The sequence below is a fragment of the Anguilla anguilla genome, chromosome 10 (genome assembly GCF_013347855.1).
Source record: "Anguilla anguilla isolate fAngAng1 chromosome 10, fAngAng1.pri, whole genome shotgun sequence".
Lineage (NCBI taxonomy): Eukaryota > Metazoa > Chordata > Actinopteri > Anguilliformes > Anguillidae > Anguilla > Anguilla anguilla.
The window spans coordinates 36,131,275-36,155,790 of record NC_049210.1 but is presented as its reverse complement, the minus strand read 5'-3'; the positions used below and the strand labels follow the sequence as shown (position 1 = coordinate 36,155,790).

At 44.4% G+C, this 24,516-nt stretch overlaps 1 protein-coding gene across 1 annotated transcript in view; it reads right to left on the bottom strand.

Annotated features, from left to right (window-relative positions):
• tmem8b (transmembrane protein 8B) overlaps positions 1 to 24,245 on the bottom strand; it is a 115,064-nt gene extending 90,819 nt beyond the window's left edge. Inside the window, exon 1 of the mRNA XM_035378905.1 lies at positions 24,033 to 24,245. Within this exon, the coding sequence (XP_035234796.1) occupies positions 24,033 to 24,117 (85 nt within the window). The 5' untranslated portion in view covers positions 24,118 to 24,245. The remainder of the gene's footprint in view (positions 1 to 24,032) is intronic.
• Positions 24,246 to 24,516: the final 271 nt, after the last annotated feature.

The window sequence follows — 24,516 nt, the reverse complement described above, 5'->3', positions numbered from 1 at the left end:
GTGATATTTATATTTGGCCTTCAGTTTCCTTTTTCGCAACCTGCCTTTGGTTGCAGCAACTTAACCATCACAAAAAACAAATATATTCTCCAGAGACACTGCATAAAGAACTGTTTACTTTGTGAATTGGACAAGCCATTTAATTACAAAAGTCCATCAGTCAATTCAACCCCCAAAAATGTAGCATTATACTGGGGAGCATACAAAGTAAGAAATAATTAAATACACTCAGAGCACTGAGGATCTTATCATGAAATAGTAAAATAGCTACTGTATTAGATAACTAGGCAATTACAATTCCATATGACCTTTGACAAATAAGACAGAATGCAAGCAGTGAAGCCTCATTAGTAAAAGAAAACACAAAGACTGAAAAAGAAAAGAAAGCCAGCGTCTTTGTTTTAAGCCTGACATGTACTGGCTGTCTAACTCGGCCATACACGTCCTTTTGATCTATGATCCTGTCTTTATGCAATGAGAAATGTTTTCCTTTTTAATACTCAGCGATCCAAGGGACGTCCTAAACACAGGGAGCTTATAGTGCTCACGCATTCCAATGTCATATGGGAGGGTCCAGGAGTTCTCTGTTGCCACGGATACTCTACAGGCCAAGAGGAAGGCCTCGCACTTCCCTGCCAAAGCGGTTGGCCCTCAGCCCGGTGCAGCCAATTGATGATGGAGTCAAAAGTGCATCCCAAAGTGTCAAGTTCAAAGCTTGGGGGTGGCAGTGAGCTAGGTTTGAAAATAACCCTCCAAGAGGTCTGGCAGGTTGTTCCACCCATCCCCCCCCTAAATACAAACACATACGCACACACACACACACACACACACCATTAACTACACTGTGCTTTTATTCTGTTATGTTCTGTGTTCATGTTCTTTTCCAGGGCAATATTAATCTAAGTTCAATTAACCTTTGTCCTTAACCATGCCAGTGTTGATTATTTTCTTCGCATATGCAATTTGGTGAGATTGCCCTGCGCCCAAATTTGCTGACCAATCTGCATCTATGAAGAAAACAACTAACATTAGCATTTAATACTGAGTCAAGGTTAAGGACAAATGTTGATTGAATCCAGGCCATCGTGCCCTTATTATTGTTACTGTTAATTAGTCAGATTGAGATTCTTTTTAATTAATTCTGCAACAAACCATTTTTCCTCTCTATTGCAATAAAGTTTTCTAATAGCACTGCTCTACTGTGAGAACATTTATATTACATGCAGGGCTGTGGTGGCCAAATTAAAAGACATCATTCTCTCTCTTTTTTCTTTTTTTTTTTGTTTGTCCCCAAGCACAGTTAGATTTGGGGTTACAAACTAGGGTTGCTAGTTAATTCTACAGTGCATCAACTGCCAATTCATAAGTCAAATTAATTAATTTGCCAAATGTCCACATATGACCTCAATCCCTAAAGCATAAATGCATTTTCTGAGGATGCTATTGCCATTCTTCACAGTATTGGCGGGTTGTTGTTTATATAGGTTAGGTAGTGCTGAATGTATCCACAATCTGAATCCTCATTTTGCAAGCGCCTGGGCAGGAAGACTTACTTGCTTGCTTAACTGAAATGTACATGTATGTCAGAGTGGATACGTTGCCATGACAGAATGTTCTCTCGCAGCTGACAGTATTGTGAAGCGTGTTTGTAACAAAATAAAGCAGTGAGTGGATGAAACAACGTGGGGTTCTGAAGAACGGTTTCTTCTTAACCTGGACTGTTAGCACGATAAAGTCAAGACACTCTCTCACGAGTTCCGCCAATATCATCTTCAGCCCACTCACCGTGAGGTCAATAGCCACCCGCGGAGGGAAATTAGACCAGGAGTCTTGCTCATTCCTCCTAATCACAATAGAAGTCCAATCTCCATTGTATTGCACCACCTCTGTTGCTGATTGGATCATTTATGTCACATGATAGGGCAAAAAGGTTCTGCTGTAAATCACTCATTCTTTTTTTTCTATCCCTCAAGAAAAAAATGTCATGCGGGATATAATAATGAATTGATTAAGCAATATTTCATTTTCATGTCCAGTGATACAAATCTCGGGTGTCTATCCAGTCTGTCTAATCACAGTGCTTCGTGTCTTGAGGTTTGAGTAATTATAATAGAAAACCGTTCATTGTCTTCCCTTCCACACATCATCTTTTATTGGCTGCAGCAGCTTTCCAAAGTGTCACTTTGTCACATAAAATTATAGACAAGGGGCTACTCGGTTGTGTTGAATATAAGCCAGAGTATCCATGTGTAAGCCTGAAGGTGAATGTGTTTAAAACATAATACCCAAAGGATGGCGTAACCCCACACTCTATATACGGAATAACACTGTAGATATGCCATCCACGTAATAGCATTTCTAGTTTGGCTCTTGGAAAATACTATGACTGGCTGTGCACATTTCTAATGCTTGTTATAGAGGGTGAAAGTCTACAATCTTCTCATTAAACATATGTTGCGCAGTGCACTCACAACCCGACAGCGATGTAGCAAGCTGATAACAATGAACCACTCCGCTTTCTAAAGAAAAATAAATAAATAAATAAAAACAGGACGGATTTATTCCAAACAGCTTTCTGCCACTGAAAGCATCCATCAACCTATTATTTACCCAATACCTTGACTGTCAGTCTGGCTGGTAATATCTGACACTTAAATAATCTAAAGAGGTAGGAAGTGTGTTCTCTTTCTAATTGGAACTCAAAGTGACGAGATCCATAAGCTGCTTATAACAGCTGCTAAGATGAGATAGCAACAGGAGTAGTATATAACAAAGTGAGCTCCATAATGTTTGGGACAAAGCCTTTTTTGTTTTTCTTGATTTGAATCTGTACTACATTATTTTCCATTTCTTATCAAACAATTCACATGCGGTTAAAATGCAGATACTCTGCTTTTATTAAATTGTATTTTTATGCATTCTGTTTTCATCTTTTCAAAATGACAGCACTTTTTGAACATAGCTCCCCATTTCGGGGCACCATAATGTTTTGGACAAATGGCTTAATGGTGTTTCTGATTTGTCAGGTGTGTTCAATTGCTTCCTCGGGGCAGGTATAAGAAAGCTTTCAGCATCTAGGTTTGATTGTATGCTTTCTTTTCGGCATTTGTCAACCTGAGGACGACAGTGAAAAGTGTCAGTGAAAGTCAAGGAAGCCATTGTGATCCCGAGTAATGAGGACCAGAAGGAGACCAAGATTTGCTTGTGTCAGAGTGATGACAAGAGCAAAGTGTGGAGGCCAAAGGAGCTGCCAAAGATACAACACATCCCTTGTCATCTGTGAAACATTATGGGGGGTGTTATGGTTTGGGCATATATGGCTGCCACCGGTACAGGCTCACTTAACTTCACTGATGATGTAACTGCGGATAGTAGCAGCTGAATTAATTCTGAAGTGTACAGAAACTTATCTGCTCTAGTTCAAGCAATCACCTCAAAACTTATTGGACAGGGCTTCATCCTACAGCAAGACAATGTTTTTCAAAGTGAAAAATTGGTAAATTTTTGACTGGCCAAGTCATTCATGTGATCTGAATCCAATTAAACATGAATTTCATATAGTGAAGAGAATACTTAAGGCAACTAGCCCCCGAAACAAGCAAGCACTGATGGTTGCAGTGTAGGCCTGGCAGAGCATCACCAGAGAAGATGCTCAGCAAATGATGATGTCAAGCAGTCATTGTGTGCAAAGGATATGCGAAAATACTAAGTATGACTACTTTAATTTGCATAACATTAGTAGGTCCCAAACATCATGGTGCCCTGAAATTGGAGTGGGCTTTGTATAAGAAGTGCAACCATGGTGAAACCAAAAGTGTGTAAAAAAATACTCTTAAATAAAAGCTGAGAATGTGCACGTTAACCACAATTGTTTGATTACAAATCTAAAATTGTGGGGTACGGAGCCAAATCAAGAAAACGTGTCTTTGTCCCAAATATTATTGTCACTGTATTTGTGTATGTCAGTGTGTGTGTGTGTGTGTGTGTGTGTGTGTGTGTGCATGTGTGTGCAAGAATTTCCTAAGGTGAGTTCCTAAGCATCCTAAGTTTTGTATTTCAATGGCCTAAAAATACAAGAAGAAGCAGAGCTTCCCTCTTCAGAACAAAGATGGAGGATCTGCAGTACTGTGAGGCCAGTGCACTGTGCGTAAAAGCAAGCTGCCAGTCCAGTACACATGCCTTTGTTAGTCTTGCAAAGACGTGCTATATTGCTCTCTCGCCATTGTAAACCATTCGCACAGAAGCTCTGAAGCAAACCAAAAAACAAAAAGCCATCACATCTGGTGGAAGAACAGAGTTTCTCAAACTGGGTCAGAGTGCTTTGGTGGGATAAGTGTGAGTGGAGCTGTCTGGAGGGAAGACGGAAAGGGAGCAGGGAAAGTACAGCTTGGGGGGGGGGGTTCGGGTCTCGCGGGAGCAGAAGCGTGCTTTGGCGGAGCTTGCCACACAGTAATGGTTCGAACCCACCCCCCCACCCCCCAAAGCTCCTCCCACTTCCTGCCATTGCCTTCCCCTCTGCCCACCGTCTCCAATGCCCGCCGCACGTCATTTCAGCACCTCACGTTTGTGGGGGCGTAGTTTTAGGCCCTGCCCGACAGTCAACTGATCTCGTCTCAATAAAGCACCTTTTCATCTCAGTCCGTACGGTTCTCTCTCTCGCCTTCCCGTGTGCCGAGGAGGGAGGGGCTCAACTTCAAACCCCTCCCACCCCGCTCCGCCTCCTAAGGTGCCGGAAGACAGGGACCTTGAGGAGGTCTCGGGCACGTGCGCGCGCGCCCAAGTGCAGACAACAAATCAATGGCTCCCCCCCCCCCCCCCCCCCCCCCCCGCCCTACCGCACCACGCATGAATTATGCAGACGCCTCTGTCAGCCGTAAAGCCTTCTGTGGCATAATCGTCCATAATGAACTTAAAGCGGCGATGGCGCTTAGAGGAGGCGAAGCCGCTGCCACGGCAACGTCGCCGTTTACCGTCCGCCGTGCCGTCCCGTTTTGAATGGAAAACGCGCTATACGCAGGACGGTAATTGATTATGAGTGGTAGATATTCGTAATGGCCGGGCGTACGGACCGGCGGTAAATGAAATTGCGACTCCGTAGAGCGGTTGCCACCCCGAGATTAAATGAGAGGTCGTGTTTTTCGAAATGAAAATGGCTTGTTTCTTGTCACTCTGGCTTATTGGAAATAAAGGCTTGGTCGGGAACACTGTGTCCTTAACCTTGACTAACAATTCAATGCAGGTGTTTTATTTTCAGAGGGACTCAGGAGAAACTTTGTGAGGAAAGAAAGTGATTAGTTAGCTATCACCAAACTCCAACTTTGAAACTGTCTATTTGAAAATAAATAAATAAAGAAATAAATAAATAAATAACACTTGAATTGTCTGTAGTAAAAGTCTAAATTAAGGATGAATGCTGATTGAATCCAGGCCAAAGTCCTCTAATCTCAGTGCTTACTGGAACATAGTGAGGGTAGGAAAAAAAAAACATGACACTGTGCAATTTGCTTGGCTCCAGCTGCTCAGCTGTTGCGTTTGAGAATAAGCATCCAGGCATAAGGGCATTCAAGAGAGTTCACCATCAATTACTTAGCATTCAACTTGGCCCTGTGCCTCATAAAGATGGGGTCCCATATCTCCAGATCATTGTGGCTGTGTCTAAGATCACAAACATGAAATTAGAATGTTCTTATGCCGATGTAAGAATCACTACTGGTAAAGCAGTGGAAATGTAGAAGAATAACATGGAATTTTGAAAAACCGTCTCCTTAAGGAGTTGAGATTGATGTGCCATTCAAAGTGCAATGTTTGGGCAAGAATGCGCTAAAAGAATCAAACAAAATAGTCGGAGCTACAATATTTCAGATCAAAAAATTGAAAACCATGCTGCAATCAGGCAGAAGCCTGAAATCATTTTATAGATAACAAAATCAGTTTAAAGTTAGTTCTATTTCACAAGACATGTGAGTGAAAGTGATTTATTTGTGCCATTGTTTTGAAGCATGGAGACCTCTTCCTCACCTCCAGGTGCAGTCAGCGGACTAACAGGTCCCATGCTCACCGTCACATTACCTCCTCGGCCCTCGGCCACGCCCCCGAGGTTTACGGCAGCGACCGCAACGATTTCAGGCGGGATCTCCATCCGTCTCTGGCCGGGAGGGCGTCGCCAGACAGGGCAGGATGAAGATATCGACTTTCTGAAAGTTGGAGCGGCTGGGAGTCTGTTTTGTTTCACGGTGGGGAGAGCCGCGATGACAGCGTGCCTATTAAGGTGTGACATGTCACAGCGCAAAAAGGACTTTGAAAGGAGACAACGGTGTCACTGGGTGGACTCTTCACACCTGATGTATTTATCAATCACGCCGGCCGGAGTTATTACAGAGCCATAAAGAAAAGCCGGGAAAAGCTTTGTCACTTGGCTGCCGTTTCACTTCAAATGGGCTTTTTCTTTTATCTAAAAGGTTTGCACCATCTCCGCGCAGTGAATAGAATTCGAATGCATTATTCACGAGACGCCATGCGAGAAAGAGATCTGGACAAAAGTAAAGGCGACTTCTTTGGCCCTGTAAGGGCCATAGTAATAACACCTCCTGGCATTTGTTCGTTCTTTTCTGAGGAACCGTTTTTAAAAAATACAACTATTTCTTCCCATTTCTGTATTTTGAAATAATAGCCATACGATTTCAGTGTTTTGGTGGAAAAGAATGTTTTTTTTCCCCTTTTTATTCCCTTTGCATAACCTTTAAAAGTTGTTTAACGTTGCGTTCTGTTCATCATTAACAGTGTCCACACCAAACGCACCTTGCATACAGCAGTATCCAAGGCAACAGATCTGTGCGGCGCATCGAATCACCGCGCTCGTCTCTCCGAGCAGGCACGGCCCCTCCGCGTGGAACCAGCCGACGCCATAAATCATCTTTTAAAGATCCGCTGATTTCATCTCGGGCCTGCTCTGCGTTCATTTGCGACATGACAGAATCTCCGTTGGGCGACGCGTCGCGTTTACGCGTCCATCCATTCTGCCGGCGCTGACAGAAAGGGAACGATCGAGGCGTCTCGGGGCGCGCCTCACTTTGCCCGTCGTCCGAACTTCGTCCCGAACCGTTTCTGAAAGTGAGCCCTTTCGTCTGATCGCGCGGAAGGCGCGGCTCGCCGTTCTAAAGGCGATGCCTTCCCGATGCCCGGCGGCCTCGCCGCACTCGGCTTTACGTTGCATGGCAACGCGTGCGGAGCGACGAGGGGAGCCGAGCGATCTGCGGAGGAGTCGCACGCAAGAAAGGAAAGCCACTTCCCTTTCCCGGGCAAATCGAATCTCTGGCATCCAGCGTTCCGCCCCCCCCTTCCCTTCCCCTGGGAGACGGGAGAAAAATCGCTCCTCCGAGAACGAGCCAATCTCGTTTCCCCGTTCTCGACGCGACCGCAGAATCTTCGCCCGCCGTGTTTTGACAGGGGTAATTGCATTTGGGTTAAGCCGGGGCTATGAGACAGCGCTGAGAGCGCGGCGGCGCTCGGTGAGCTACGCTAGGACTGTGGCCGTGGCCCCGCAGCGCTGAACTCAAACCTGTCGCGTTGCTGTGAACTTGCGGGCCTGCGTGCGGCACAACAAAGCAGCACCGTTTCTATGGTTTCATGTGTGGTTCTCCCTGCCCATCAGTGCATGCATGGAAGCATGGACAGGTAGTTGATTTGTATACAGCATCTTTGTAAGGGCAGCTATACAGTATCTTTGTAAGGGCACCTATGCTGTATCTTTGTAAGGGCACCTATACAGTATCTTTTTAAGGTCACCTATGCAGTATCTTTTTACAGGTCTTTATGCCATCGAGTAAAACTCTCATTAAATTACATCCATCCACAAATTTGTAACAGCAGTTGCAGCAGCAAGCATGAAAGTTTGATCATGGGAGAAGTCTCTTTCAGAAATTCTGTTTGACAGAACGACTGCAAGTGGTGTGAACAGTAAGGGGTGCCAAAAGTATTTGATGAACAGCTCATGCATACCCACATGACGACTTTCAGCAGTAAAAAAAATGTGATATATTACATCGTATAATGTTCGGCATTAACTCTGACTCTGATAGTGTACCTTTGTTCCTTCTTGTCCTCATATAAACCCCGGGTTAGATTAATGTTGTGCATTTGACTACATATCATTTCAATAACATCTCGTTCAGATTGCAGTTATCATACACTGAATTATACATATATTCATTGTAGCCAGTAATGTTGACATTCTCCAAAAGACACACGTTAGTTGTACTTTCCTGAATTGAAATAGCACACTGCAGCAATGGAACCAGTCTCACAAAAAAAAACTAGTGGGCATTCTGAGAAAAAAAGGTTGAGTTGAACGAAAATATTCAAATAGTTCTCATCACTTCCATAAATGCGCTGTGTACAATATGTCCCTAAAGAGGGGTAAACACAGAGATCATTCATTAATGCAGCAATAACTGTCCTCGAGTTACAGCAGAACCGTCGGATATCATCCGAAATAGCCAAACCCGTGCATCAGCCTTGCATAAAAATTTAAATATCAAATTAAAATGCAATCCATCACCGGGAACACTCTCCCAAGAAAAGCTGACTCAAAAGTTGTCTCCGTAAGTGTTCTCCGAGCCGATGTAAAACCAAGGGGAAATTTGATTTTCCGTTTATGATGGGTATTAAGTGAGGCTTCTGTAAATAAAGTTTATGGGAGGATGAGTTTTACACCCGAGTTGTATATCTTAATGAAGTCGTGTGTCATCAATCTGTCGGCAGAGGAAAGCTTTCTGTTTTAAGTCCCCCCCCCCCCCCCGGAGCCAAGGTCATTTCATGGTTTCAGCTTAAAGCCTCCTGTTCCGCCAAAGAGACAGGGCTCATTGGGAGACGGGCTTTTATTGGCAGGTGTTTTATCCAATGGCTTTCCGTCTTTTCATTCCAACCCTTTCTCATGCATTGCTTGGAGAATATGAGGGCCCGTCACTCTGAGACGGTCGGTGCAGTCGGGTCTATTTCATCTCTCCGATCTGATATTTGAATGTCATTGCCACGCACGTCAGAATGATATTGAATTCACATCACTGTATCTGAGACACTGTATCTGAGACTGCTTCCAACAGGTGGAGATGAGGTGGAGGCCGAGAGGCATAGAATGCAGAGAAGTGCTAGCTAGATCCAATGAGAGATAGCCAAGGTCAAGACGGTGTCTGTTTTGAAAAAGTAATCTAATTAAAAGCATCCCCAAAGGGGGGTCTGACTGGGGGGGTTTTATTGGGCTGCGGAGTGGGTCATTAAGCATTAATGATGTTTCCAAAATGCGATTAGGCCACCGAGAGAGACCCCGCTTTTAGTTCTCCTTCAGCTCCTTCCAGTTGGGCTTCAGAGCCCATTACTCCCGGCTTTTACGACGCCTTGCACGCGCTCTTTTACTGCCGCGAAATGGGTGGGCAAATATTTGTGGCCCGTGATCTGCTGACTGGCTGCTTCTGCTTTAACTGTGAGGAGAAAGCCGGCGTAATTTCACGGAAGTAGAGGGTGAAATGATTATTATTGTTTCGTCGGAGCAACGGGAATCGCTCCGCCGAGGGGGATCAACCGCTACTTCTCGCCCGGGAGTTGAGGCAGTCCCTCCCCGCTCCTTCGCCGCGTTCCTTATTTGTTTCAGCGCGTTTGAAGGAGGCCGTCCCCGTTCGGGCGGACGTTCGCGGCGTGCCGGCTGGCTTCCGACGCGCCGCGTGCTTCGCGCCGGCGTTCCGCTTCGCGGGAAACGAGACGCGCGAGGGCTCGTCTGGCTGTCAGGTGAAGCCGGTGAAGACCGAACGCCGCCTGGCTTCCTTCAGAAGCGGGAAAAAGACGCGCCCTGTCAGCGCGTTAGCCGGGGCCCGTATGAAGACGCGTCCGTGTCATCTCGCGTATCGCACCTGACAGGTCCCGCGGCAAACGACTGCAAACTGCCGCTACGGAGACAGGGCCCTCAGTCTCCGGCGAGGAAGGAGACGGTAATAAAGAACGCCGGACCACGGCGCTCTAAAATTAATGTTCACAGGAGCGTAAATATTCATGGGAGGGAGAGAGAAGGAGAAAGTCGGGGATAAAAAAGTGCTAGGCGCAGAGGGTGCTCTCTTAATGTCAGGTGCCAGCTGCTTGTGATCGGGGGAGGTAGGACTCTAAGGGAGGGGGGGGGGGGGGGGGGGCTGTCTTCAGAGGGTGGGACTACAGGAGAAGAATATGGCCACCTGCCACTAGCTGTCAATCACCAGCTAGTGTAAATCAGCTTTGCTGCAGTCTATTGCTTTGGAACCTGGGGTGCTGACTGAGGAGTATTTTGTCATCCAAAAAATTAAATCAAGGAAATTCTTTTGAAGACGCTCTTTAAATAAGTGCTTTGTGCTTTGAGCTTTGTGAATTGATTCTCTCTTTTTTGCTCCTAAAGGTAGACCTGCCAGGAATATTTCATTGCTTTGAATCAGAAGATAAGATTCAGTCAGCTTCATTTGTGGAAAAAGTCCGAGCTGTGTGTGTGCGTGTATGAGTGTCTGTGTGTGTGTGTCTGTGTGAGTGCATGCATATATACCAGGCATTCAGCCTCAATGCACAGTGAGAGTGACACACATATCATATGTGGTTGTTAGTAAATACAATTGCACTGTAGTTTTACGTACAGTACAGTATTAAACTATATTCACTTATTTCAACAAACTGAATACCTGGCTGCTTTTCTTTAGGAACTAAAATCCTTAGGGGGACCAGAATTAGAAAAAAAGATCTACTGTGTGGCATATATAAATGGTAGAAGCTTTTATTAAAAGAAATAGTGCTATTGACAAATGAAGTCTTGCCATTTGGCTGTCAGGGATCTCAGCAAAGATGTTTCTTTCTCTCTGTTGAGCTCTGCACAGGTGTTCCCTCCTGAGGGAACTTCCGCCTCTGCGCTCCTTCCTTTGACTTATAGGGTTCATGAATCATTTACAGGATCTGCATGCTGGTATAAATAAAACACAGCCATCTCTATCCCAGGTGTAGGATCGCATGGCCATGACTTGAGAAATGAACATTTACAAGGCAAACGGAAAGACAAATCTGCGCTAAGCAAGTTCGGCTAAGCAGCCAGGATCAGCCACGCAACCACGGCTGGCGAGATTGTCGCACGTCTCTGGCTTTTTTACGCTTTTCCGGGAAATTTCGGAGTGGGCTGCTGAAGTGCTCGCTGGTACAGATGAGAGCCCTGCGTTCCGGTATCCAATCAGGACTGCGCCAGTGTCGACTACGGACAGCAGCCCCACAAGATGGCACACAATTGGCTCTCGCGTCACCCAGGGATGCTTGGCGTGAAGCTTGGTGTGAAGGGTCTTCCTCCAAGCTCCACCAAACATAGGTGTGATATGAAATGATGGCCTCTCATACTTTGGTGAAGAGCGGAGGTTGTTCTGCGTCCTCCTAACTCAACAACAGTAGCAAGATTGCTACTGTTGCGCTCTTGCAGCAAGATTAGAAATTACAAATTGGGAAAATTAAGTAGGAAGAAAAGCATAAAAAATGGCCCGGCTGGTTTTAGCCTTTTTTCCATCTTTCTTCACAGACTCAGTTTCGTTGAACTTTGCTTATTTTACTTTGCTCCAAGCTGCACCTCACTGGTGCATTCCTGTGTGTGTGCCACACTGGATTAGGGCGTCTGCCAAAATAAATTAAAGCAAAGAAGCTAAAATGGGCCCTAACGGAGCAGAGCCTTAAAGTCAACTGCGCGCATAAACGGCGGGCAGTAAAGATTGGCGAGTCAATTAACAATTGAATCCAAGCTCCGCGTCTCCAAGTACTCCGATGATCAGAGACCCGGGTGCGGTTGAGGGCGGCAGCCAATCGCAGCGCGTCGCCATGTCGTCCTTCTCGTCGCAGCGTGAGAACCGAGCGCCCTTACGCGTGAAGCGCGTCCTTCAGCTGAAGCAGCTGACGCTTACCTCGATTCTCCCGCGAACGCCTCAACGACGCGAGCAGGGAGCGCGCTCGACCTACCCGCGCCTCCCCCCTCCCATCACAGAAACGCGTCGCGGGGAGGGGGGGGGGCGGCGGGGGACCGGCACGTCCGCCGGGAGGGAGCGGGGCGAGCGGCGTTTATGAATAAACATGCCCGCCTGGCGCATTCCCAGCGGCTTCCAGACACAACAAAGTTGTAGCCGGGCGTCGGCGCGGGGAAAAAAAAAAAAGGCGAGGTGGCGAGCTCGGCCGGGAGCCCCGGGGGGCGGGCGGCGAGGCCTGGCGGTGTCTCGGAGGCGCCCCCGCCGGGCGGCGTCTCACCTCGCCCGCCGGTCCGTTCCCCGGCCCGCTGTTGCCGATTAGCAACAAGGCCGGTGATGGATGACGAGGGGGGCCAGCCCCGCCCGGCCGTTTTCCCGCCTTCCTCTCCGTGCCGGAGCTGGTTTTTTTTTTTTTTGGGTCTGTCGGGCCTGAGTGGCTCCAGCAGGCTCCTCGGCGGACGGCGGTTCCACATGACCGCGGGCGAAGCAGCTGTCGGGCTCGTGAAGCACGTCTCTCTCTCTCTCTCTCGCTCTCTCGCTCTCTTTCTCTGTCTCTCTCTGTCTCACTCTGTCTCTCTCTCTCTCTCTTCCTCCCGCTCTCTTTTTTTTACTCTCTCTCTAGGTCTCTCTCTGTCTTCTCTCTCTTTCACTCTTTCTCTCGCTCTCTGACTCTCTCACCCTGTCTATCTCCTTCTCTCTCTTTCACTCTCTCTGTCTCTCTCTTGCTCTCTCTCTCTGAGTCCCCTTTTCACTCTCTCTCCCTCTCTCTCAGTCAAATTTTAAAAAGCTTTATTGGCATGAAATACACTTGTAAATATTGCCAAATTATGCATACAGAAATACACTAAAACATAAATGTAAATTAATCAGAATAATAGCAACACAGTATCTCTCTATATTTTATTCATTCATCTCTCTCTGTCTCACTCTCTGTGTTTTTCCCTCAGTTTTAATAGGATCCACAGCGACTGGCTCCCCTGTTTTTTTGTTGTTTTTCATCAGGCAGTGCACAGGGACCAGCCTCCCTGTGTCCGGTTTCTTCCACCACGAGGAGACTCAGAGCCGGCAGCATCAGCTCTGAATCCCTCCACTGCACGAAATTACACTGAGCGCTGAGTCTCCCCCAAGACAAACAAACCAGACTGTGTGTGTTAGGCACCCAGGATCCCCCTGGCTCAACACCGACCAGCCAAACCGCACCGAAGTTACAAGACAAGATTATTTTCATCTCTCTTAACTTGACAGCTCTGAACTGAAATGCTATCGGAATTTGCGATCCAAATTCCAACTCTTCCCTGGCACTTGTCAATCCTCCGATCTTATATTAATGCTCGGCTGGGATACTGTGAACAACAAGAAGCACAGAGTCTGCACTGTTACAAACTATTAATCCCTCATGGGTGGTCATATCATCGCACTGACTGACAGAGGATGATTTATGAACATGAGATGATGTATAGGACCTCGGATGAGATAAACATTGAACTTTATTATTTCAAAGCTGGAATATTCTACAGAAATAGACAGTGATGCTGTTTTCTCATTTTTATAAATAAAACAAATTACAAGACAAATGAAGCCACTCCACCAGTAGTGATATTTAATTGTTGCGCATATATTTTTAAATTCTATGCTACAGCTTCACTTTGGACCAGAAAAGCAGTTCTTAGTAAGTTAGTTTAACACAGGTATAGCATGATCACATGCCTACATTCTTACATTGCATTCGCTCCATTAGAGTCCAAGTTGAATGCGGTAAAAATATTTTGTATTGCTTTACTAGCTGTATCTCTGACAAATCTAACACCACATCCCCTAATTTACTTCCTAATAATTCTACATTTTCTATGGCATCTAAATGTATGCTGTAAGATTATGACTGTTGCTATCAGTTGTGAGCACGGTGACTGTCTCTTGCCTATACCTGTATTTATTCACTTAACGATAAATAGTGCTGGATAAGAGCAATGACTAAATGCTAAAATGTTAATTTAATATGGATGACACATTTTTCATATTCACATGAAATGAATGAAATGAGGATAGTATAATCTTTACATTCACAAATTCTAACTAAAGGAAAGAGGAAATGCACAAAGCATACTACTGCCAATTAGCACACCATCAAGAGTAATCGCATGCATGTGGCTACAGTAAATATTGGCGGTCTGTAATGAATAACCATCATTTCACCACACTCATGAGAAATGGTAGAGGGAGAAAACCGCCAAATTGTGTAACTGCGTCATAGCCTTCATCCGGACTGGATAAAACGCCAGGCCTACTTCATGCAAGCGGCACATGAGCATGATCGTGAATTTGAATATGATTGTGGACAAAAATCACATTTCAAAATATGCTTTTGAAAAGAATGTGCAATTGAAATGGTGCACCAAGTAGCCTGAGGCTCCCATGATCCCAAAAGCACTGTGACACCACAGACCTCCGCAACCTTTTTACTGTAACAAGCTGTCTGGTTTTCAACTGGAACTCAACCCTCAGAAAATTCCAGACCCAGAGTCAACAGGCCACAGACACCTTTAGAAAGCTCCAGCCTTCAGCTCACATGTTACTGTGATGACCATTTGTCAATTGGTCCCTAATTCAGCCCAAAGCCACTAATGACAAACATCAGCCATCTTGGAGCCTATTAACTGAGTTCTGCTCTTAAGTGGCACTGAATTAATCGATTTGGAGGAGAAACTGGCAAATGAACAGTTTACAAGGTGGCAGTCAATGAACACATTAAAGTCTCAGAGCGTGTTCTCGCTAATTCACAGTTATTCTCATGACAATAAAACATAAATCACGTCTTATTAATTTCCGAAAGGGGTCAGAAGGGCCACAAATTTGCGAGCGAAACCTCGGGTTTTCGAACCGACGAACGCAAAATGGCCGCTCGAGCGATTCCACGGAGACTCGGACGCGTTCAGGGACGGAGGGGGGCGCGCGAGGTGCTCACCTTGCGTAATCTTTATGGACTTTTTATGCACGTCCTAGCGGGGCCGAGCGCTCGGGTGTCTGATCGGATATCAGATAAAACTCGGCTGCTCCTGCGTGTTCAGCAGGCTGCCTCTGCTCCAGGAGATGAAAGCCCAGATTAGGTTACCACACTCTGCGATAAAAGCTCGACCCACTTCATCACAAGGGCCTGCCATTTAGACCTATTAAATACTGCAGTTCTGCAAAGGAGGCGCTGCTCGCCACGGTTGTGAAGCCGAGTCCCGCCGCCTCCAGCTTGCCTAACGGTGACAGCATAAAGAGGTGTATTAATAATCTTCCCTATCTGTGCTTCTTGGGGTTAGCAACGTAGCGCAGGTACTCTCATATCTTCAGGAGGTATTTATGGAGGGGTGGGGGCGGGCGTTATAAAACTCATAAACCTGTGAGACTTTAACCCTTTCAGGCATAAGATCACAAACATGTGAATAGAATGTTCTCAACTGAACATTCTAATGCAAAAGAGGTCAACTGCTAATGTGCTGTACCAGAAAATGCCTGTAAAAAAATAATCTGTCAATCTGATAGATTGACAATCGGAGTAGAACACTGTGTAGTGTGTACATACAGTGAACAGGTCACAGTGCTACCACCTAAACCTTCAGGATATGCGTTCATGCCCAAGGCGTGGACACTGATGCTGTAGCAGTGAGTGAGGCACTTCATCTCTGTAGGCCCCATTAAGGTCCTCCCCAGGTGTATAATTGGTTGTTCCTGATGCAGATGCTGTAGGCATGGTCACTCACAAACCGACACAAGCTTGCTGCTTGGACTTGTTTTCCAGGAAAGACCCCTGTGTATAGCACAGTGATGAGTGCTGATGATGGGTTTAATCTGGACTTCTTTGTTGACTACTGTTGCTAAGCGCCATGGGGGGCGGTGGCATAGTTCAACTTAGTCTCACCCAAGGAGGAAGGGTTTCCATCTGCATGGAAAGAGACCTCGTCACTCACTAACAATTTATCAGCTGGTTACCTGCTCAATTGGTTAAGAGCAGTCTACCTATTTATCTGGTAACCTGTAGTCTACCTGCAGTGGTTACCACAGTCTACCTGCTCATCTGGTTACCAGCGGTCTACCTGCTCAACTGGTTACCAGCAGTCTACCTGCTGACTGGTTACCAGCAGTCTACCTGCTCACTGGTTACCTGCAGTCTACCTGCTCACAGGTTACAGTACCTGCAGTCTACCTGCTAAAATGGTTACTTACAGTCTACCTATTATGTCAGCCCAGGAATGATTTGCCAAAATTCAGATTTATATTGTCTTTTTTACATTTTAGATTCATCTTTGTCATCTGTGATGAGAAAGTGCAGAAGAAGAAAAAGCATGAAGACACCCCAAGACCTATCTTAGCTGACAGGTGTATGGATTGACTGCATATTAAGTCGTCCTAGAACAGAAGCACGAGGTTAAACATCCCACACTCCTTCCATTCATATCCCCATTTGGCAAGTCTTCCGCAGTGAAAAATCGTTATGCCGCAACGACAAACCATCAACGATAGCGGTAGCCGACATTTCGATTCTGATCTATTCTTTTCCGCGCAGGCCAAGAATAAATGCTCGGGTGAAAAGTGCACGATGCCCATTCATCTGAGGCATAGGCATCACTTAAGGCTCCCATATTTTCAGATTTGTCATATTAACATCCCTAATCAAGCGCTGGCCAGGAGTTAGCCTCCGGGCCAGAATTAAGATTTGGCCGAAAATGGAAACGTTCTTAACATCACAAGGAAAGAAAAGAAAGGCTTTTTTTTCGGTCCACGGAAGGAGAAAGCGCCGTTTTTATGTGGCGCAGCTGATGTCTGCCCAAGCGAAAGCGAGCGAATAGTCTCCAGCTCCTCGCGGTATTTCATTTTAAGCCTATTAAAAATACTTTTCCGAGCCTCTTCGTGTACGATTTCATTTCCGACGCTTCATTTGCAACGTACCGCAATATAGATTATTAATGCTCATTGTTTTAATTGCCCAGCCGGCTCTGTCATTGCTGACGCCGCTTTTATGTGCCTCGGCTTGTTTAAGTCGGAGTAACACGATCATCAAAGTTCAAGGGAAATCTTAACGCCTCTCTCGCGCGCAGCGGCAAGACCTTGCATACTGAACCGTATTTCTCAACTTTAAATCAGCATGCTACCACAGCTTCCCCCCCGAAGCTGACTCATATCCTTTGAGGTGTTTAAGTAATGAGTCTCATGCTTTGATTAATCATAGGGCTATGAATCCTCCACCCTACGCTCTATCAATGTCCTGTTTTAAAAAAAAAAAAAAAATTTCAAGTGTAAGTTTCCTTTGCTTTGATATCTTCTCCGTGAGTGCATTTCTAGCTCTGTGTCTAAAGTGCTTCGGGTTGTGTCTACGTCAAGAGGACGGGAAAGGTCTTTTCAACTCTTCGAATACGTCTTTGTGATCAGAAAAAGACAGATTCCATACCAGCGAGTCCGATCTGGTTAATCCGGCTGTTTGGTAAAAACCAAATCACAGGCCTTCCACAAAATTTTTTCTTAAATTTTATTCGCAAATACATTGATGTTTAGCCTTTTTTTCTCCCCAAGAATGATTTCCTGTTAATTATGATAATTGCTGAACTCATCAAACAAAAGTTTACATTTTAATGTGTTTAGTTGGGTCAAAGACATAAAAACTCATTACAATCTAAACATCAGTGGAATGCCAGGCATAGTCACCTACTATATTGGCAGGTAATTGGAAGCTAAATTGTTTAAACATCATACTTTTTTCACTCTCTTTCATGCGATGTTAATGTTATGTTACAACATCTTCATTCTCTGAAGACGTATGGCATAATGGTTGAGGACGTAGTCACAAAGAAGAAAATAAAAATGCTGTTTTTCTATCTACCTATTGAAAAATGTTTTTAGTTTTACAGCTACAAGAAAGATACAGTCAGAGATGTACACCTTTGAATACGAAGTAGCTTTCCAAACTGAGCATACAGTAATGCGTATTGCATATGGGCTATGCAAACTGTCAAAAAAGGAGCTGCCCACATCTTCTTCCTATTTTTCAGCCAAGTGCAGAAATAACCAAAATTATACAAGATTCAAGATGTCTTGTCCAGTGCCGGAAATCAAAGACAATCATTATATTTTATCACTGAGGGAATCACTGAGACTCTTTTTTGTCATCATATTAGGTCTATCAAAGCTGTTAGAAACATATTTCCAGCTCTGTTACTCTCTTTTTTGTGCGTATATGCGGGGAAGGGGAGGGGGGAGGGGGGAGGGGAGGAGGGGGGCCTTTCTTTTGATGCTATCTGGCACTGTTCACGCAGTTGTGCTGTCGACGCGCAAATTAGTTTTTCTCCCGTCATAATGTCTGACAGAAAGAGTTAGGCAGGTGCCTTCCCCTGCTCCCTGATGAGTGCAATCCGAAGGAACTTGGTGCGGCGCATCCTGAGTTATGCGCCGGCGTCACATCGATCTCGCCGGAAAGACACACATTGACAGAACGGCGCTCAGATCAAGGCTGCGCAGAAAGATGCGGTAGTAAATTTGCTCCGTGTGCGGGAAGCATTGCATTTCACCACCCGCTACTTAAGTAATTTGGCAGACGCCCACGCGACAGACGAGTGCTGTGCAACGTCCACATTCTCTGCCATATTTAAAATATTTTCTGGTCTAGTAACACTGGGTAATATGCCTTCAGTAGCGTCACCCTGTTAAGCACATTTTGTGAACACCTGCCTAGGTCTCACAGTGTTTCTACCCTTTAGCCTACTTACAGCTAAAGGGTTTTATCTGGCAGGGATCTCCATCCTACATCATGCAAGAGCAGCTCTTCTGCTTGATTGGGTGCCGGCAGTCTGCCTGCGCTGGTGCAGGCCGGCTGAACGGCGAGCTCGGCTTGTGGGCGGCGGGAAGGACGGAAGCGCCGGTTTGCAGCAAACGCTTCGGCGGACAGGCGTGTCACTGGGCTCCACGCGCTTCGCCAGACACGCGTGTAACTGTGCTCCACGCGCTTCACCGGACACGCATGTAACTGGGCTCCACATGCTTCGCCAGACACGCGTGTAACTGTGCTCCACACGCTTCGCTAGACACGCATGTAACTGCATGGCACATGCTTCAGTGGACACCCGTGCAACTGCGCTCCACATGCTTCACCAGACACGAGTGCAACTGCGCTCCACATGCTTCACCAGACATGCGTGCAACTGCGCTCCACACGCTTCAGTGGACACGCCTGTAAATGCGGTCCACACGCTGCTGCGTTCTCCTTAACTGACTGAGGATGCATCAGTGACAAGACGAGTCCAAGGGTGTGATTTATGGGGTGGGTAGGGGGGTTACAACCCCCCAATATTAAAAAGCAGGCCAAATAACCACCCCCTCCTCCAATAAAATAGCATGAGCAAGCAGCCAGAGAAAAATTATTTGATTTTAATAAAGCTAGGAATTCCATGTGATACAACAAAAATGAATAAATCCAAACTGGGGTAAAATCAATTCTAAAAATTTAATTGTATTTTTGGGTGTAGGTTCTGGCTCTGGGCAATGTAAAACAACAGAGTTTAAAAGTCTGCATGAGCAAGCAGTCAGAAGTTAATACAGAAAAGCCTTCCATGGTTTTACAAGACTTATTTCTGTCAAATATGGCACATGTCGTCTATCTGTTCTACTCCCACAATGTTGTGACACTCAGGATGACCTGCTACAAGAGGATTATCGCTGGCCACTGGACGGCTTTGCATGTTTGGCATTAAGAATCATTTTTGGGCAAACAGACTAACTGCCGATTATAAGCGTGGTGAACCACTGTTACCTCTGAGTAATGTAATCTCTGCATGTGTGGCGGCCTCGGTATAAACATTGTGGGGGAGCACCGGCAACATCGAGGAGCGGCTAAATTTGGAGCTGTTACACTCTCTTTAACCCTTTAAAGGGTCGGTTTTTTTGGAATGTTTTTTTTTTTCAAAATTGTGAGTCAGTGTTCTAGAACTCAATTACTTTCAGTTACCCGAAGTGGTGGTTACATTAGCATTAGAATGTTCAGTTAAGAACATTTCATTCACGTATTTGTGATCTTGGACCTCAAAGGGTTAAGGAGGGAACAATATTAGTCATTTGACAGGTGTTCTTATCCTGAACAGGATTTCAAAACCAAACATAGGCACGGAAATGTATGTTCAGAATTCATCAACAATGGGTTAAGACAAACAGTTGCAATAAAAGCATATGACTAATTGCGCATATGTATACATTTGGGTCCAGTTTCCCAGATATGGATTAAGCCTAGTCCTAGGCTAAAAAAAAATTCAGTGAAGATCTCCATTGAAAAAAAAAAATTTGTCTAAGACTTGGTTTAATCCATATCTGGGAAACCAGCTTTTTGTATTTAAACAATCACATGGAAATGTTTTCCTTGTCGTGTTTGCAGTGTAAACATGTCTAGCATAGAACCATAAGATCAACTATTAGACCGACAATGGAGATTTCATCATACTAGAAGTTACAGAGTTTTCAACAGCATTTCACTTGTAAAATTAATGTTTGTTTGTTGCTATGCAGCTTTTATACATGATGGGTCTTTTCATGGACTTTCATAAGCTCGCCCAAAAGATTTACATTTCATTTTTTTCTCCTCGCTTTCCCCAACAGATGATTAGGTTACTTAGGAAGGGCAGAGAACTTATGCGTGCACCAGCTTAGTTCATCTAGAGCCATACTAAAGCTTAAGGCCAAGAAGGGCTATGAAGTAATTAAAGTGTACCCTTTCACAGGGTTTTTAAACCATGTCCTGTTTCATTTGATTCTGAAGTATATACTTAAGCTGATTATCTTATTTGAGATGGAACTTCAATGTAAACTCTTCTTTAAATTAAAAAAAGAAAGAAAACAGACTGTTGCTCTGAGATGAAAGGGTAAATAATGAGAGTTAGATATGGCCAATGCCCTCAATGTGCAAATGCCTCTGTTTTTTTTTTTTTTTTTCATTTCAGTTTGTTCTCCTGATCTAAGCAAGAGCTATGAAACTGGATAAGGCTGGTTGTTAAAATGGTAATTTGTCTTCTCTTATCTTGTTGCATTGTTTTGTATAACTGATTAAGATTACAGTGATTAACCTATCACCCAGAGTGAAAATGCTCCGGTTGAGCACTATACGCACGGCATTCGATAGATCTGAGTCGGGATATGGATGAAAGAGGAAGCCATCAGTCTCCTCAGCCAAGGAGAAACGCACATTAAAATCTTCAATGTTAATTAAACTCTGGCAGAGTCCATTGAGTCCAACTGGGATCACGTTTATTCTATTACAGTAAAATGTTCTCTATCAGAGTTGATTCAACTCTGGAACTGTTTACTGTGTAACATAAAGGACATGAAGTTACGTGGCATGAGAGCCAATATCAGTGATGCCAAGATAATGTATGCGATAATGTTGCATAATGGCAGGTAAATGTATAGCATTTAAAGTTTATATTAAATTTCCCAAAGTCCTTTTTAATCACTGTTGAGTGTGTAATTTTGGTGCGGCCTTGTTGTTGTGATGACCTAGCGAAATTCACGTCCATTGAAATGGACAAAAATAGTACTCTTTTCTATTATGTGTTGACCTGAACCTTCTGTTTACCATTAGTACAATGGTAGATTTATCTGAAGTCTATTCTCTGAGGTCTGGAGACAAAATTACCTTGGAAAAAAATTGCGAAAAATGCTGAAACAATGCCTTCTACAGATCACGCCAAATACCTCTAAATTGAGGTCTCATTAATCTATTTCAGGCTGTTACCAAAATGCAGTGGCTGGAATTCAGCACACATCCCAAAACAACCCCTTCACAGGGCAATAGAAGCCAGGGACAAAATAAGGGGCCATCACATGCTCCACCAACTGTGTCTCATCCATTTAACCTTTTTTTTGGGGCAAAATAAGTCGATGGGGAACTGCTTCCCAGCTACAGTAATGCACTGAGTGAAACACCCTCTTACATACAGATCTCTTGCAAAGCCCAACATGCACGGATAATAGCATGCCAGGGAAATGCACTGTGGACAAACACGAAGCCACAACAAAGCGCAGGGACGTCAGCAATGTGATTCTGGCCATCAAAGCAATCAATAAGTCAATTGAATATGCAAAATCATCCAAACAAGCTTCATAGGTCCTTCTTCGAAAAACTGGCAATATAGGTGGTTTGGTTAGATACGACAACAAAAACACTCAAATGTGAGTAGTAGTTACTGTTTACTTGACAATGACTATGGAACATAATAATTGCATATTGAATCATTTCAATAATCACTTCTTTATTGATATTTCTTTCAGTTTGCATTTTCAATCATTTTTGGTGGTGTTATTCTTTCTCATATGGGGAGATTCAGCACATATTAAACTATCATCTCATGCCAATAAGTGTTTTGCTTTTTTGCTCGCATCTGGTCCAAACAAAACACAATTATCTGGCCATTCACTGGCTTGTAACTACTGTTCAATCAGAGAGGTCATGAACTGAAAACAATAGTGTCGATAATCATGTGCTCCGTCGCCCTTCACAAATAAGGGTCATTTGTCATTAAGACATCCTGAAATAAATAAATAAATAAATAAATAAAACGATGTTATATGGTTGCCTTGGAGATGTATAACAGTGCAATAGGTCACGTACCATCAATTCCAAGAATAACAATAACCAAATCATGATAGGAACCACATTAGTAAACAAAACAAAAAAATGCACCATTATCACCATCGTGATCAGCATAACTGGTTTCCTATCCCTGTTTCCTGTAATAATCTTTTCTGAATTACATTTGGTTTAAATATTAGTCTAGGCAAGAGAGGCGACTGAAGAACCAGGATGAGCTTGTCTGCTGTCATAGTGCCCTCGCGCACAGAAATAGCTTTTTCCTCAGCGCTTCACGTGCCTGCCTGACACCTATGATCTAAAGCTCGCACCACGCGCCATCCGTCAGCCCTGCCACAAGATGCTTCGGTACACCTGTGCGCGTTTCTGTCTTGATCAGAGATATAGCGCTGGCTTGCTGATATAATCTTAGAATAGATCCCATTCCTCAAGATGAACCACATCCAGTCCGCACATGTAAATGCTGTTAAAGAAGAGTCACGCAGTATGTCGACTGTCACTGACATTACACTTTATTTTTCCCCTGGAATTTTGCTTTACCTTTGTTGCTGTGTTTGCAAACGCTTTGCATGGACTTGTCTGTCGTGCTGATAAGGACAGCTGCAATGGTTGCATTGAGTATGAACAATAACAGCAGACCATAATGAATGTGCACTGAAGTCTGTCGCAAATGACACCTTCTCAAAATCTCTGAATCGATTAAAAATTAGTATATATGTCATAACATGGTTCAAAAGTAGACCATAGAAAATGACCGACTGTTTCGGTATGGGGACAACTTGGATGCATTTTCAGAATCTGAAATCAAGAACTTACGCTGAACCGGGGGACAACGAGTGGGCTATAAGCACACTGTGCCTATGCGAGTGTTCGCCACAGAAGGCTGTAAATACACGTGTAGGCTACAACAATAGACTGTAGCCAATGCATACAGATAGTCCTGTAACTTAATTATTTTCAAAACAGCGAAATTACAAATAATTTCCAGTATCTGTATACGGATATTTTCTCATCAGCCGGAAGAAAAAGTAGCCTACAACACATTGAACAGATTATTTGCAGTCGGAAATTTTCGCAAACAATTACCTTACGACGGAATATTATATTATTTGTATTTTACATTATGGGAGAGTTGACAGGCGTATTGCAAAACCAAATGATTTATGCGTTAAATCTAAAGCCAAAATCTTTTGACAGGAAAATCAAGCTACTAGCCTGCAAGTAATATAATCAGTGGAGGGCTGGTTACGAAAGTGTTGGATTCATGCGTAAAAACCATTGATAAATGCCTTACATTGAGATTACTAGCAGAAGACAATCGGACTTTTTGGTTTACAAAATCAAAGCGCCTAAGTACTTCAGCACTACCACAAAGGACAGCTCCATTGCATCAAGAACAGATAGGAATCTTTCTCAGCACGTTAATGACTCACCTCCGAGAGAGTAGAGATAGGTGTAAACAATCAACAGGAGCGGCAAGCGGACCCGTTCCATGCCCGTACCGTCCGGTCTCCACATCGTGATAAACTAGACGTTTACCTCCGAAAAAAGCACGGACGCGATTTTATATCACTATGCTAGTCCACATTTTCAGTTATTGCAAAGGACCAGCTGTTCGCGCATGACGTAATTTAGATGGCTATTCCGAGAACGCTCCTCCTTGCATTGCTGTGATTTGACGATTTGTACACTTAAACGCTATTCATTGGTGGCTTTCGCTATCCATCATTAAGTGATGCAGAGGTAAATACCTCCGATCTTGGGGGGAAGGTTTTCTGTGAGTGAGAAAGACCCCAAGCTCACTGTGATATTAAAAGTACAACAAAAAAGTATTAAAACCACATCCTAGATAATAGTGTTAGCCATAATTACGTAGTGGAAATTGCGAGAGGATGTCCAGCCATCCCCTAGCACCTG